Below are 16,540 nucleotides of genomic sequence, written 5' to 3' on the forward strand. Positions count from 1 at the left end.
TTCTTCTTCCCTCCACACGCTGCCAGCAGCCCAAGCCAAAGAAGATCCAGCCACGTCCAGTCCCCCCGTCCAGCAGAAAAGCCCCCCGGCTGCACTCTCTTCTCGGCTGCACTCTCCTCTTCCCGTTTCTTCCCTCCTTCCTTTCTTCCTTCAATCCTCCACACGTTCCAGCCGTGGATCCTTCTCTCTCTTTTTCTTTTTCCTCATATAGAGCCAGGAGGTCGGTGCGGAAGGCTGGAGTCCACGGACGAGTTAGCTGCGGAAGCGTTCTTTACGCACAGCAGCCAATTCGGAGCCTACCACTCTTCTTCTTCTTCTTTGCTTTCCTTCCAAAAGGACAACGTCCTCTGGGAGTTTTCGGGCAGACCTTCATGATGAACGGTTCAGATCATCCGTCCGATCGCCCCCATGAGTGCACAACCTGCCGCAAAAGCCGGACAGCGTCCGGCGCAAAAACAGGGCCTGCGTATCGTCACGCTATGACGATGGTGGGGTCCACAATCAGCTTATCAAGGAAATCCACACCGTCCACTGGTTTCCCCTCGGAATTTTAGTTGGGAATCGCTATTTTTGGGTCCAAATCGATGTGGTCCATGGGTGTTTTCATTCAGCCGTCCGTCGTCCGTTTTAACGCTCGAAAACCGATCGCTGGTGTCTTTTGACATTCATCCACCTAGGCCTGAGTGATAGGGGGCATGTGCGTCTTATAGACGGTCCGGATCTGACCGTTGATGCGTGGTGGGGCCCACAAAAATTCGTCCGCAAGTCCGTGTGCGGACGCTGGAAGAAGAAATCGGTCAAAAGTCGGATTGACCGACTTTTCGTCTCTGTGCACGGCCAGTGCACTTATGCACTATGCACACGCATACTCCAGTGGGGTCCATTATGATGTTTTTGAGAAATCCGCTCTGTCTATCCGTTTTCTCAGCTCATTTAAACAGTTGAGACCAAAAATGGAGAATATCCAGATATCAGGTGGGCCCCAGATCAGTAATTTGTGGGCTGATCTGTCCGTTGGGCCACTTTCACAGTGATCCAGGAGCTGAAATTTTACGTGTACGGTTCATTTATGGTCTTCAGGCCACGTATGGAGTTTTGAACTGATCAGATGGTGGGAACCCTATGATCTTGTATTCTGGACACTTTTCAGGTCACTTGAGCTTCAATTGCTCGATTTTCTTGGATCCTTGGCGTGCAAATCTGTCGATCTTGGTCTCCTAGGGTCCGTCCCATGCTCTGGTGTTTTCAGACCGTTAAATCCATGCTTTTAGTACCCTTTCCCAGTCCAGGCTCGTGAATACGCCCTGCATCACAAACATGATTAAATCAGGCTGTTAAACCGTACTATGTTCGTAAATCCAGGCAGTAACTGGGTCTGATATGCAATATTTGACCCTGAACAGTCAACTGGGTTAGAGCTCAGCCTATGGCTACTGATTATAACCATAGCCATAAGTGTAATGCTATGCACTTTTTTCTCTTTTTTATTTTTATTTTTAATTTTTTTTTTACATGGAGAACTTTTTCCCCCTTACATTTTTCTCTAACACATAATTATGTAAATATGTATATATAAGTATATAAAAATATTATTCTATCTTTTAATTCATTTCTTTATCTATTTATTTAACAAGCATATTTCCTAAACTAGAACAATTTACTTAACTTACCATATATGATTTTGGGGTAGGAGAAGCTAATTTAGCCAAGCAACCTAGTTATTTTCCAAGATTCCATCGGGTCGATGGTCGAAAATCCATTTCATTCAGTTTGTGGTCAATTTCAATCACTTCGCAGTCAAACTGGAAATTCGGCGGGGCAAACATGAAATTGAGCGAGGCAAACATGAAACTGAGCGGGGAAAACTAGAATTTCAACGGGGAAAACATAAAATTGAGCAGGGCAAACATGGTGAGTTGGTTCGAGTTGGTGCTCAACCCTAACTCGACCCAAGGTTCCTATACCTAAACCTTGACCCAACCCAACCCAATCTTGGGTTGGGAATTCTCAACCCAAGCCCAACCCAAGAGGGCTCGATGGGTTGATTGGGTTGGTCGGGTGTATACGTGCTAATATTTTCATTATTACATTAGTTTATTATATTTCAATATACCACTTATTTTTTGTATCTATGATTTTATTAATCATATATGTGATTATTCATCATAAAGAACTTCATTTTTTTCTTTAAAAAACCAAGCTAAAATATAGGACTACTCCTTTAAAAAGTCATGTAGCATAACACGCAATCTATTTGGGAGAGAGAAATCCAGCATATCTTGTTAGCTTGAGTCCTTGGAAATGACGTGGACAAATGAGACCCGACATCACTAGTGTACCTTCTACACAAACAATCCACACTCAATTATAATTTATAAGTAACTAATATATTGATCGGGTTCGGGTTGGGTCGGGCAACCTGAGACCTCAACCCAAGCCCAACCTAAGTTTAATCGGGTTGGTGTTTGAATAGCCCAAGCTCGAGATCGGACCCGATATATCCTGCTCGAGCCCAACCCAATGTCGGGTCGGTCACGGGTTGGTCGGGTTGAACCCACCCAACTTTCAGTCGTACATGAAATTGAGCGGGGCAAACTAGAAATTCAGAAGGGCAAACATGAAATTGAGAAGGGCAAACATGAAAATAAGCGGGGCAAACATGAAACTGAGCGGGGGAAAGTAGAAAATCAGTGGGGCAAACATGAAATTGAGTGGGTGAAACTAGAAAATCAGCGAAGGAAACTAGGAAATCAACAGGAAAACTAGAAAATCAGCGGGGCAAACTAGGAAATCAACGGGGGAAACATGAAAATCAGCAGGGCAAACATGAAATTGAGCGGGGCAAACTAGGAAATCAGCAAGGTAAACTAAAAAATCAGCGGGGCAAACTAGGAAATCGGCGGGGCAAACTAGAAAATCAACAGGGCAACACATGAAATTGAGTGAGGGAACTAGAAAATCAGCCGGGCAAACCAGAAAATCAGTGGGGGAAACTAGAAAATCAGCGGAGGAAACATGAAAATCAGCGGGGCAAACATGAAATTGAGCGGGGGAAACTAGAAAATCAGCAGGGCAACTAGAAAATCAACGGGGCAAACTAGGAAATCAGCGGGGCAAACATGAAATTGAGGGGGCAAACATGAAATTCAGTGGGGCAAACTAGACAATCAGCGGGGCAAACTTAACAGATAACTTCATGGCTTGAGCCGATAAATCTAAATGTATCCAATGTTCAAATGGACCACACCAAATGAAATTTTGAATTGAACTTCTAATGTTGATCATTTCTTAGGGGCTACAGAAGTTTTGGATCAAGATTATAATTGTTTTTTCTATTAATCCATGTTTATATAATCTTATGAATAGGTTTGATAATAAACAAACATCACTGTTGGGCCCACTATGGTTTCAACGGTGGAAATTATTATGCCCACTAAATCCCGTGGTATGATTCACTTGATCTTTTGATCGCTTCAATTTGGGGCTAAACCGCTAAAATTAGATGGAAAAACGGATGGACAGCGTGGAAATACTACATACATTCAATGTGGGCCCAACTGAGTTAACTTAGTATAATGGGAGCGTACTGACTAACTCAGTACGTAATCCAATTACGCTTGTTACGCTCCACAATGATGTTTTATTTGTAATACATCATGTTCAATACCCCTCTGTTTTCATCGGAATATGTATACACCAAAACCCCATATGTGGGAGAGAACCTAGACATTGAGCAGGACAAAGATGAAATTGAACGGGCCAAACATGAAATTTAGTGGGGGAAGCATGAAATTCAGCGGGAAATATGAAATTCAGCGGGGAAAACAAGAAATTGATCGGGGCAAACTTGATTTTCAGCGGGGGAAATATGAAATGTGGAGCCCCGCTTAGTTTGCCCCGCTGATTGTCTAGTTTGCCCCGTTGATTTTCTAGTTTTCCCCACTGATTTTCATGTTTCCCCCGCTCAATTTCATGTTTGCCCCACTCAATTTCATCTTTGTCCCGCTCAATGTCTATGTTCCCTCCCACATATGGGGTTTTGGTGTATACATATTCTGATGAAAACGGAGGGGTATTGAACATGATGTATTACAAATAAAACATCATTGTGGAGCGTAGCAAGCGCAATCGGATTGCGTACTGAGTTAGTCAATATGCTCCCATTGTACTAAGTAAACTCAGTTGGGCCCACATTGAATGTATGTAGTATATTCATGCCGTCCATCCGTTTTTCCATCTAATTTTAGCGGTTTAGCCCCAAATTGAAGCGTATCAAAAGATCAAGTGGATCATACCATGTGATTTAGTGGGCATAATGATTTCCACTGTTGAAACCATAGTGGGCCCAACAGGGATGTTTGTTTGTTATCAAACCTATTCATAAGATTATACAGACATGGATTAATAGAAAAAACAAATTATAAGCTTGATTCAAAACTTCTTTAGCCCCTAAGAAATGATCAACATTAGAAGTTCAATTTAAAATTTCATTTGATGTGGTCCATTTAAACATTGGATACGTTTAGATTTATCGGCTCAAGCCATGGAATTATCTGTTAAGTTTGCCCCGCTTGTTGTCTAGTTTGTCTCGTTGAATTTCATGTTTGCCCCGCTCAATTTCATGTTTGTCCTGCTGATTTTCTAGTTTGCCCCACTGATTTCCTAGTTTGCCCCGTTGATTTTCTAGTTTCCCCCGCTCAATTTCATGTTTGCCCCGCTGATTTTCATATTTCCCACTCTGATTTCCTAGTTTGCCCCGCTGATTTTCTAGTTTGCCCCACTGATTTTCTAGTTTTCCTCACTAATTTTCTAGTTTGCCTTGCTGATTTTCTAGTTTGCCCCACTGATTTCCTAGGATTTTCTAGTTTCCCCTGCGCAAGTTCATGTTTACCCCGCTGATTTCATGTTTCCCCCACTAATTTTCTAGTTTGCCCCGTTGATTTCCTAGTTTGCCCCACTGATTTTCTAGTTTCACCTGCTCAATTTCATATTTGCCCTGCTGATTTTCTAGTTTCCCTGCTCAATTTCATGTTTGCCGTGCTGATTTTCATGTTTGCCCCGCTCAATTTCACGTTTGCCCCGCTGAATTTCTAGTTTGCCCGTTCAATTTCATGTACGGCTGAAAGTTGGGCAGGTTCAACTCGACCGACCCGTGACCGACCCGACATTGGGTTGGGCTCGGGCAAGATATATCGGGTCTGATCTCAAGCTTGGACTATACAAACACTAACTCGATAAAACTTAGGTTGGGCTTGGGTTGAGATCTCAGGTTGCCTGACCCAACCCGAACCCGATCAATATATTAGTTACTTATAAATTATAATTGAGTGTGGATTGTTTGTGTAGAAGGTACACTAGTGATGTCAGGTCTCATTTGTCCACGTCATTTCCAAGGACTCAAACTAACAAGATATGCCGGATTTCTCTCTCCCAAATAGATTGCGTGCTATGCTATATGATTTTTTAAAGGAGTAGTCTTATATTTTAGCTTGGTTTTTTAAAGAAAAAAAATGAAGTTCTTTATGATGAATAATCACGTATATAATTAATAAAATCATAGATACAAAAAATAAGTGGTATATTGAAATATAATAAACTAATGTAACAACGAAAATATTGGCACGTATACACTCAACCAACCTAATCAACCCGTCGAGCCTTCTTGGGTTGGGCTTGGGTTGAGAATTCCCAACCCAAGATTGGGTTGGGTTGGGTCAAGGTTCAGGTATAGGAACCTTGGGTTGGGTTAGGGTTGAGCACCAACCCACCCGACTTTAGGCCCTAATTTCATGTTTTCCCCGCTGAATTTTTAGTTTTCCCCACTCAATTTCATGTTTGCCTTGCTCAATTTCATATTTGCCCTGCTGAATTTCCAGTTTGGCTGCGAAGTGATTGAAATTAATCATAAACTGAATGAAATGGATTTTCGACCATCGACCCGATGGAATCTTGGAAAATAACTAGGCTGGTTGGCTAAACTAGCTTCTCCTACCCCAAAATCATATGTGGTAAGTTAAGTAAATCATTCTAGTTTAGGAAATATGCTTGTTAAATAAATAGACAAAGAAATGAATTAAAAGATAGAATAATATTTTTATATACTTATATATACATATTTACATAATTATGTATTATAGAAAAATGTAACGGGGAAAATGTTCTCCATGTAAAAAATAAAAATAAAAAAAAAAAAGAGAAAAAAGTGCATAGCATTACAGTTACGGCTACAGTTATAATCCGTAGCGATAGGCCAAGCTCTAATCCGGTCGACCAGGTCTCGCTGGCTTCGTTTTTTTTTTTCCTTTGTTTTTTCCCTGTTGTAATCCCCACTGATTTTTGTGAGTCCCATTATAAGGTATTTGTTATATCCAAGCCGTCCATCTATTTGGCGAACTCGAATTAAGGCTTGAGGTGAAAAATAAGACCGATCTAGTTATCAAGTGGACCACACTGTAATAGGCAGTGGGGAATTGGACGTCTACCATTGAAACCCTTTTAGGGGTTACATAAGTTTTGGATTATTATGAAATTTTTTTTCCTCTTCATCCAGGTCTTTGTGACCCTATGAATGAACTTAGATGGGGAGGATTTCTCACAAACATCACAGTGGGCCCCAACTTAGACAGGGGAGGATTTCTAATGGTTGACGCTCATTCAACACTGTTTCCTGTAATGTGGTACACTTAAGATCTGGATATACCTCATTTTTTGTCTTATACCATAAAATGATCCGGAAAAATATATGGACGGCTTGGATGAAAATCATACAACACGGTGGGTTCCACAGACCACCGACGATCGGCCATGGCGGGGGTGGCAGGCGGAGTAGCCAGTCCGTTTCTGTGAAAAGGAGGGGTATTTTCGTCCTGGAATTTGTCGTCCGTACGAGGAGGTCTAAGTGCGTAGTTAAGTTTGTATTGCTTCAAGAATATCCGATGGATAAAAGGTGGGGTCCACAGTCGTAAATTTCTCTTTTTTACGCGCTGCGTTAAACAGGCGCTGTGGAGGAGAGTATTCGACTGCCCCTCTGCGGACCTACGCGGCCTATCCTTCGCCGGAAAGCGCGCTCTCTCTCTCAGTAACAGATCCACAGAAGCCTACCTGCAAAAATGGTCGAAACAGAGCATCCCGGCAGCCTTTCGCTTGGATATATCCAGGTTAGGAGTTAATTCCTGCTGATGTCATTAAATTCTTTTTCTTTCTTCTTGGATTGATCTCTTTTCCCACCATTATTCTCCTTTGAAATTCCATCCTATCTACCCTTCGTTTGGATGCACGAACCAATGGAATTGCAAACAAATCCGTTTCCTCACTAGGAAATTAGAAAAATTAAAGAGAGAATTAAATAATATTCATATTTTTATGAGCAAGTAGCCCCCAAATTGCAGATACATGCCTTTCAAGTCCATCTTAATTGTAATTTAGATCTAATACTCTGAATATGCATGCCAAGAAAGGAATTTGCAGTTTGGTTATTTCCACCTTATTAAGGTGGTAATTGCTATTCAATTCGGTTGTGCATCCAGACACGATGGTAGGATGTGTCGAAAAAAAAAAAAAAAAAAAAAAAAAAAAAAAACCAACGAGGTTTGGATGAGCGGCCATCACCGTGGGTTTGACGGCATGGATTCAACACATGTGAGATGATGGGGCCCACAAAGCACCAACTAGTAGCGATCTAGTTATCGGCTAATGTCACTAGCCAAACTAGAGTGGATCCATCAAGGTGGGTGGGATCCCAGATTGTGGAGCCCATTGAAATGTATTTTCCTCACATCCACATCGTTCATCCGTGTTGAAAAGCTCATTTTAGGGGACGCGGATTGCATCTTACCCCCGTCCATCTCAAGCCACGAATGTGCAGTTCTGTGGGTGGGCCCACCATGATGTATCTGTTTATCCATGCCATCCATCCATTTTCTTTGATCAATTTAAGGTATGAACACAAAAATGAGGCAAATCCAACGCTAAAGTGGACCACACCATAGTTGACTCTTGCATTTAATGCAACCCAAGCTTATTATTTGATGTGTTCCACTTGAGCGTTCGATCTACCTCATTTTTTGCACACATATCTTAAAATAATATGAGAGGAGATGGACAACATGGATAAAATGATACATCACGGGGGCTTGCCCCACAGAACTACTTGGTCATGGCTAGAGACAGGTAGGGTAGGACGCAATCTGCGTCCCATTTCAGGACATGATCCAAAAAATAAAAAGATCTGAATTTCAGGTGGACCATACTATAGGAAACAGTAGCAATTGACCATTAAAAAGTTCGTGGGCCACAAAAGTTTTTGGATCAAGATGATATTTGTGTGGTCTCTTCATTCAAGTTTTTGTTACCTTATCAACAGGTTGGATGGCAAATAAATATTCTAGTGGCCCCATGAAGTTTTTAATGGTGGGGATTCAGTTAAGATTATGTCTTGTGGTGTGGCGCACTTGAGATTTGGATCAGCTTCATTTTTTGGATCATACCATAAAATGAGCTTTCAATACAAATGTACGGTGTGGATGTAAGAAAGTACATCATGGTGGCCCCGCTGTCAGGGATCCGAAACCGCCCCCTAGGTAAATAGCACCCGTTCTGCACTGACGCAAAAGAAAAAAAACATGATGAAGAGGAAAACAAATAAGGAAAAAAGAAAAAGAAAAAAAGAAAAACAAATAAGGGTTATCTTGTTAGAGCAGAGAGAGAGAAGGAGACGCAGAGAGAGAGAGAGGGAAGGAGACGTTGAGAGAGGGAGAAGGAGACGTCGGGTCAAAGAAGGTAGGTGCACTTTCAATGCAGCTGTGTTTCCACCCCCCTCTTCCAAATTCGAAATGGATAGCCGTTGCCTGTAACAAAGTAACCTGTGAATTGGAAAACACCTAATTCCCCTGTTACATTTCTTGCAATCTTACCTGATAGAAAGTTACAAGTTGAGACTTTGTTACCTGTAACATTTCTCCCCCAAACACAAACTGTAAGAAAGTCACCTGTAACTTTCTTACATTTTATAGAAGTTACAGGCATCCAAACAACCCCTAATTGTTATGGTCTTTTCTTTCTGCACTATCAAGTTGAAGCGGAATCATTAGTTGAAGAAAGTCGAAGAAACCAGATTGTAATCGCATTTCTTCGAGCATGTGTATGGATGGGCTGGGCTTCATATTGTAATCTTGTTGTTGTTAGGTTTGGATTGAGTAAGAAGAAGAAGCTAGATTTTGATTGATACTTCCTCGTCATGACAACTAAGAAACACCATGACTTTGTTATTATTTTTCAGTTTATCTTAACTAAGCTGAATATTCTTGATTTTATTCACTTGCGCGTCCAAAAATAGCACACACCCCACCCCCCCCCCCCCCTCTCCTCTTATGTGAAGTCTTAGATTGTTGGGAAATGGTTGTATCATTTCATCCAATCTCATTTTTTTATTATGTAAATACTTTCTTATGAAGTTTAACACTACAATTCAAGGGAAATAGAATACAGATTATAATCTAAATAAACCGATTCAAGGATGCTATTAACACATAGATTACTTACAAAATTCACAAGCATCACATGCATCTTGGATGGTTGAATTTGCCACTTGGGGGCAACCTCGTTATAAGAGAGGTATAAGGAGAAGATATTCTAGAAAGATATGCAAAAGTACCTTGTGAGATGGGTTTTTCTTTATTGTCTTTGTCTAACACAATCAATGTTCGAAGTATCCCCAACATTATCGAAATATCCCCGATATCATCCGTATCTCCAGCTTGGGGATACCGATAACATTGGTAGCGATATCGATAACATTGGTAGTATTAGAAATTCCAGACATTGGCGATGTATCACAAAGTATTGCCAATGTATCAATGTCGCCAATATTTTCGACTGTGTAAATTCTAGGTGTCGCTTATATTGCCAATGTATCGATGTTGCCAATGCATTGCCAATTTTCAACTGTGTAAATTCCAAGTGTCGCTTGTATCGCTAGTGTATCAACAATATTTCGATAATATTGCTACTGTATCGATATCACAAAAATTCTATATATTAAAAAAAGTTTCCATTTCGTTTTTTTATGAGTGCATGGTTATATGCAGTGTTCAATTTGTCGATAATAATATCGTGATATTATTGTTATCGTAACATGTGCAATATGGAGGCCACAATCTATCATTTCCTTTCCAGTTGTCGATGATTTCTCGACGAAATATCGTGTGTTATCGATATTTTGAAATATTAATGGGTGTTTGATGGAAGTTTGGATGGATGGATAGATGTGATGGTTAAATGGATAGATGGGATGGTTTATGGTTCGACAACACATGCTTTTAGGGCCCATTAAATGAAAAATTATTATGTATGCATTCTTTTTGCATTTTTTATTCTTATACATGCAAATATATGTATTTTAGCATTTTTTGAAATTTCATTGAAAAATTCCACTGTTTTCCCCATGTTTCCCTGCATTTCTGGTTATTGATGATATTATCGGTGATATGGAAATTGTTTCCGTATCCTCAACCAGCAAAACTTGCAGTGATGCCGATACTTTGAACACTGGTTCTTACTATATTTGCATTCTTGAAGGTTCACGAGATGTTTGCCTTTTACTTCACACATAGCCTTGTTATTTGGAACTTTCAATCTTAGTCATTTTATAGTGTATCATTTAATATCTTTTAATACATATATGATTAATAAATGGTTTTCCATATGTGCAAGTTATTCTCTAAATGTGCAAAATCATCATCATCATCATCTAAGCCCCAACTAATTGGCATCAACCATAGGTCTCCTATTCCGACATTCTACTCTATCATGGACCATACCTCAGTTAAACCATGGTTCCTCAAAGTCATTTCTTACTACCTACACTCACTTCTTTTAGGCCTTCCTCTTGCCCTTCAAGAACCTTCAACTTGAACCAACTCACTCCTAACTAGTGGAGTTCGTGGCCTCCATTGCACATGCCAAACCATCAAGTCTACTTTCCCTCATCTTATGACCTATTGATGCTATTCCCGAGTTCCATCGAATGCATTCATTTTTAATTCTATCCTTCCTTTTCTTGCAACACATCCATCTCAGCATCCTCACATTATCTATGCTCATCCTATGAACATGTGAACATGTCATTCCTTGACTACTCAACATTTTGTCACATAAAGCATGGCTGGCATTATAGTGATTCTATAAAATTTCCCTTCAGTTTCATTTGTATGCGTCAATCACTTAGAACTCTGGAGTCACATTTCCACTTCTATACTTCATCTACCTAGCTTTGGTTCTATGTGCAACATCATTCTCAATCTCACCGCTTTCTTGAATTATTGATCCAAGGTATAAAAATGGTCATTTTGGGGTACTTTTTACTCAACAATCTTAACTAATTCCTCATTTCCATGCTTATTATTATTGAAATTGCATTCCATATAGTTTGTTTTAGTCCGACTCATTTTAAAAAATTTACATTCTAAAGCATCCATCTATAGTTCTAGCTTCGCGTTTACCCCTCTAAATATGCAAAATCCAAAAAAAAAAAAAAAAGAGTTCTGTGAATGTGCTTCTTTCACATTCAAAATAATGGAAAGAGATACTTTTTTCAAATCTATTGGATGTTTCTTATTTATGCGCAAATGGAGTATTTTTTATGAATCAAGTCACATTCATTTATCTTGCATTTCTGCTAGGATATTAGATGATTATTGTGGAGGTTGAATATTGAGAATGGAGTTATTTGTTGTAGGACCAACTAACTGAAGTAGCACCACATTACAAGCGTATTGAACGGAATGAATTCTCATATCGAAAGTAAGAATTGTATTTTTCATTACTTTTTAAAGATTTTATTATTATTATTATTATTTTTTAAATTTTTTTATTTAAATTATCATTTCGATTGACAATCAAAACACATATGGTGATTAATTTCTTATTCCTTATATCTCTTGTCAATGTCTTAGAATTCAACGTAATGCAAATGGGGATGTTTGATGTTGATAGATCATAGAAAAATATAAAAGATATCACAAAAAAAATTCCTCCATAAAACCCAATAGATATATGAAAGTAAAGAAAAACCAATAATCTTAGACACGAAAGTCCAAAAAAGAGTAGACAAGATAATCTACCTTAGAATTTCCATTGATCATTGAGGAAACTCACCCTATAAGAGTAGACAAGGATAGAAGACAGATTGTCTTGCCAAAGAGGTTACTAGCTTTTATTTTGATCTTCTTGAGGTTGGATCTCTTGTAGTTCCAGAGGCTTTCGAATGATGAAGTTTGTTCCTAGAGTTGGCATTCACTTTGGAAGAGGTAAAAAGTGTCGTGGATTTGTTGAGAGGAGATACAATTTCTGGCCCTGATGGGTTTCCGTTGGCATTTTACCAATTTTTTAGGAGATGGTGAAATCAGACATGATTTAGGTGGGCGATAACCATTGTTCAAAGTATCTCCGATATTATTGAAATATCCCCGATATTATCTGTATCTCTAGCTTGGCGGTACTGAAAACACTAATAGCGATACCTATAACATTGGGAATCTAAAAAAATTCCCAGTATTGACAATGTATCGCTAAGTATTGCCAATTTATCAATATCGCCAATATTTTCGAGTCTGTAAATTTCAAGTGTCACTTATATCATCAATGTATAGATATCACTAATATTTCGACTATGTAAATTCCAAATGCCGCTTGTTTTTCTAGTGTATTGGTGGTATATTGATAAAATTGCCAATGTATCGATATCACCAAAAATCTGTTTATTAAAAAAAAAAATTCATTTCGAAATTTTTTATGCGCACATGATTGTATGTAGTGTTCAAATTGTTGATGATTATATCGATCATGTCTCGATATTATTGTTATCACAACATGGGTGATATTGAGGCCATAGTCTTTTGTTTCCTTTCCAGTTGTCGACAATTTCTGGGTGAAATATCATGTTGTTGAAATTCAAAAATATCGATGGATGTTTGGATGGTTGGATGGATAGATGGGATGGTTGCTCAGATAGTTGGGATGGATGTGCTGGTTGGATTGGTTTCTTATGATATCATATGCATTTAGATTCCCATTAAATGGAAACTTATTATGTATGCATTCTTTTGCACTTTTTTATTCCTAAATATGCAAATATATGTATTTTAGCATCTCCTAAAGTTTCCCTGAAAAATTCCACCGTTTCCCCAATGTTTCCCCGCAATTTTATTATCGGTGATATTGATGTTGTTTCCATATCCTCGGCCAGCGAAACTTGTAGCAATACTGATACTTCGAACACTGGTGATAACAAAGGAAATAGTTGGGAGAGACGTTCACCATTGATTTTCTACAGGACCCATCGTGATGATTATGTAAATTTCGCTTGAACCATTATATCACTTACACAAATTTAGGCACGAGGCCCAAAAACCAGGCCCCATCCATGATTCAGGTGGGCCACACCAAGGGAAACAATTTGGAGGGTGTGTTGCCCTGTACACTATTTCCAATCTTGTGGTCCACCTAAATCATGGATGAGGATGGTTTTTCAGCCCTAGGCATAAAATCGGGTCATTCACCTGATGGTTGGAGTGGATTTTGAAAATTCACGATGGTGGTTCCATCCTAACTAGACAAATTCATGTAAATGGCTTTTACCTGGATGTGGATTGTGTAGTGAGGCCCCCACCACCCTTTACCATGGTGTGAACACTATGGGGCCCACCGTGATGTATGTATTTCATCCATGTTGTCCATCCATTTTTCCAGCTCATTTCAGGGCATGAGATCAAAATTGAAGTATATCCAACACTCAAGTGGATCACCACACAAGAAACTGTGGGAATTGAATGCCTACCATTGAAAACTTCTTGGGGGCCATAGAAGTTTTGGATCAAGCCGGTATTTGTGTTTTCTCTTCATCTAGGTCCGTGACACCATATTAATAGTTTGGATGACAAATAAACATCATTGTGGGCCCTAACATGGTTTCAATGGTGGACATCATCATCCCCGTTGTTTTTTGTGGTGTGGTCCACTTGAGCTTTGGATATGCTTCAATTTTGGGTTCACGCCCTAAAATGAACTGTAGAAATAGATGTCGATGTGGATAAAACTGGTGTTTTAAATATCTACGTTATCAGCCGATATATCCCATGATATATCTTGTATCCCACCAGTGTGATACGAAATGCACAAGTAGTGCGATATATCCCACATGTTCGATCTGGTGAGCATTTTCGAATTTTAGTCCTTTTTGTTTTCTATAAATCATGTTAAATTCGTGTCAAATTGTTACAAAATATGAAAAATCATGGATTGGGAGCTTCGATTTCGAGATTTGGAGGAGATGAGCCGAGTTGTAGAAAATTGAAAAAAAAATAAAAAAATTCCTAATTTCTTGCAAATCGTTCGCAATCTTTGTGTCCAAACATCAAATCCTAATCTAGTGATTCTTCATTTGCTTTTGAGTGTATTGCTTGTGTTTCCACACGTCTTCTTACATTTATAAATTATATGAATAGACATTGAATGTACTTGCATCAATTCAGTTAGACAACGTATAGATTAGGATCCCAATACAAAGAAAACCTATTATGTATACTTGTTTTTTGTAATGTTTTAATTTATAAATTGTATTGATGTCTTTTTTAACAATCACCAAAGTTTCATTGAAAAATTCGACCAATTTCCAAATGTTTCCCCATGTTTCCAACAACAGTGATGCATTCCACAATACAACCAATATATCAGTGCGATAACTGATACGTATCCGTATCCCGAGAATGTGATACGTAACACAATATCGGTATTTTGAACACTAGATAAAACACATACATTGCTGTGGGGCCCACATAGTCTTCAACACCACGGTAAAGGGCGGTGAGTGCCTCACTCTAAAATCAGCGTCCATGTAAAAGCCGTTTAGGTGAATTTTTTGTTAATAGTTGGGGTGGGCGCACCATCATGTATATTCAAAATCCACTTCAACCATTACATGTAACATTAAAGTTTAAGCCCAGGGCGCAAAAATTATCCATATTTGTGATTTAGGTGGGGGGCTGCACAAAGGGAAACAGTTTAGAGGGTGGGTGTCTCCCTTCACACCGTTTTCACTCATGTGGCCCATCTGAATCATGGACAGGGCTGATATTTGGGCTCTAGGCCTAGCGTGGGCTGACACGTTTGATGGATGCAGTGGAGTTGACATACACATCACAGTGGGGCTTGCTCACACCGGGGGGAGGGGAGAGAGAGAGAGAGAGAGAGAGGTCTCAAGTCCAACCCATTAGACATCCAATTCTTCCAATAGGTTGTTGATCCCGCATGAAGATTTCCTTATGCAAAAATTAGCCACATCCACTCATTGAGTGGACCAAAACCATAATTTTCTATTTATCAATGGCTAAATATTACTTTCTATGGTGTTGCCCACCTGATGAGTGAATGCGGCTTGTTTTTGAAATAGGTAATCGTCTTGGTGGAGCCAATATATTAGAGAGGTTTGATGTCACATTCACTTAATAGGTTGATGGGGACATCAGAGGACCTACTTCGGTGTACCAGAGACGGAGATGACCACCCACATCAGCGCAACTTTCTTTGTGGATGGGTGATGAGTTCCAAAGACCAATACACCAAAAGCACACTTCAGTGGATTCATCTTTAACTTGTGGCGTCTCATCCGTTTGAAGGATTTGTGCAAGTGCGCTAGATGCTCACTCACGTTGGTCAACTTGACTACCACATCGTCTATATAGACCTCCATAAAGCGACCGATCATGTCGTAAAAAATGGTGTTCATCGCCCTTTGGTATGTAGCACCTGCGTTCTTCAATCCAAAAGGCATCACAACCCAACAATACGTTCCCAAGGGTCCTGGACATCTAAATGCTATCTTGGGAACATTATCCAATGCTATGTATATTTGATTGTACCTAGAATGTTCATCTAGGAAAGACACAATCCCGTGCCCCGCAGCCCGGTCGATAAGCTGATCGGCCATTGGCATGGGATATTCGTCCTTCGGCGTAGCCAGGTTCAAATTTTGGAAATCGATACGTACTCTTAACTTGCCTCTCTTCTTCATCACGGGGACTATATTCGACATCCATTCTGCATATTTAATCTGTCAGATGAAACCAACTTTTAGGAGTTGCTCGATCTCTTCTTTAATCTTGATAGTGACCTCGGCTGTCATTCATCTTGGCGGTTGTTTATACGGCCTGTACCCTTCGTGGGTAATCTATGTTTAACCAAGGATCTATCAAGTCTTGGTATGTTGTGATAATCCCACGCGAAGTAATCGGCAAACTCCGAAAGTAGGCTTGTTGACATCTCTTTTTCAGGCGGACGTAATAAGTTGCTTATAAACACTGGCTTCGGGTCATGATCTGTCCCCGAATTAACTTTAACAAGTGGGTCTTGGACTTGTGGTCGACCATCCTCTTTTTCTTCAAGGAGATCTTCAAACTTTAAACCGTCTTCTTCACTTGGTTCATTATTTCGGCCAAATTCACAAATAGACCTTCATTGGCCTCCTTCAAACTTCCTTCAAGCCTTT

The 16,540-nt window shown here is 39.6% G+C and overlaps 1 protein-coding gene across 8 annotated transcripts in view; it reads left to right on the top strand.

Moving 5' to 3' along the window:
- Positions 1–6,988: 6,988 nt before the first annotated feature.
- LOC131235008 (histone-lysine N-methyltransferase ASHH1) overlaps positions 6,989–16,540 on the top strand; it is a 147,221-nt gene continuing 137,669 nt past the window's right edge. For 5 of the 8 annotated variants that reach the window (XM_058232064.1, XM_058232067.1, XM_058232065.1 and 2 more), the window contains exons 1-2: positions 6,989–7,157; positions 11,735–11,799. In XM_058232064.1, coding sequence (XP_058088047.1) covers positions 7,110–7,157; positions 11,735–11,799 — 113 coding nt within the window. In that variant the 5' untranslated portion in view covers positions 6,989–7,109. Of the gene's footprint in view, positions 7,158–11,732; positions 11,800–16,540 lie in introns of those variants that run through there. The other 3 variants (XM_058232073.1, XM_058232071.1, XM_058232068.1) reach the window with 3 other exon arrangements.

The sequence above is a fragment of the Magnolia sinica genome, chromosome 19 (genome assembly GCF_029962835.1).
Source record: "Magnolia sinica isolate HGM2019 chromosome 19, MsV1, whole genome shotgun sequence".
Lineage (NCBI taxonomy): Eukaryota > Viridiplantae > Streptophyta > Magnoliopsida > Magnoliales > Magnoliaceae > Magnolia > Magnolia sinica.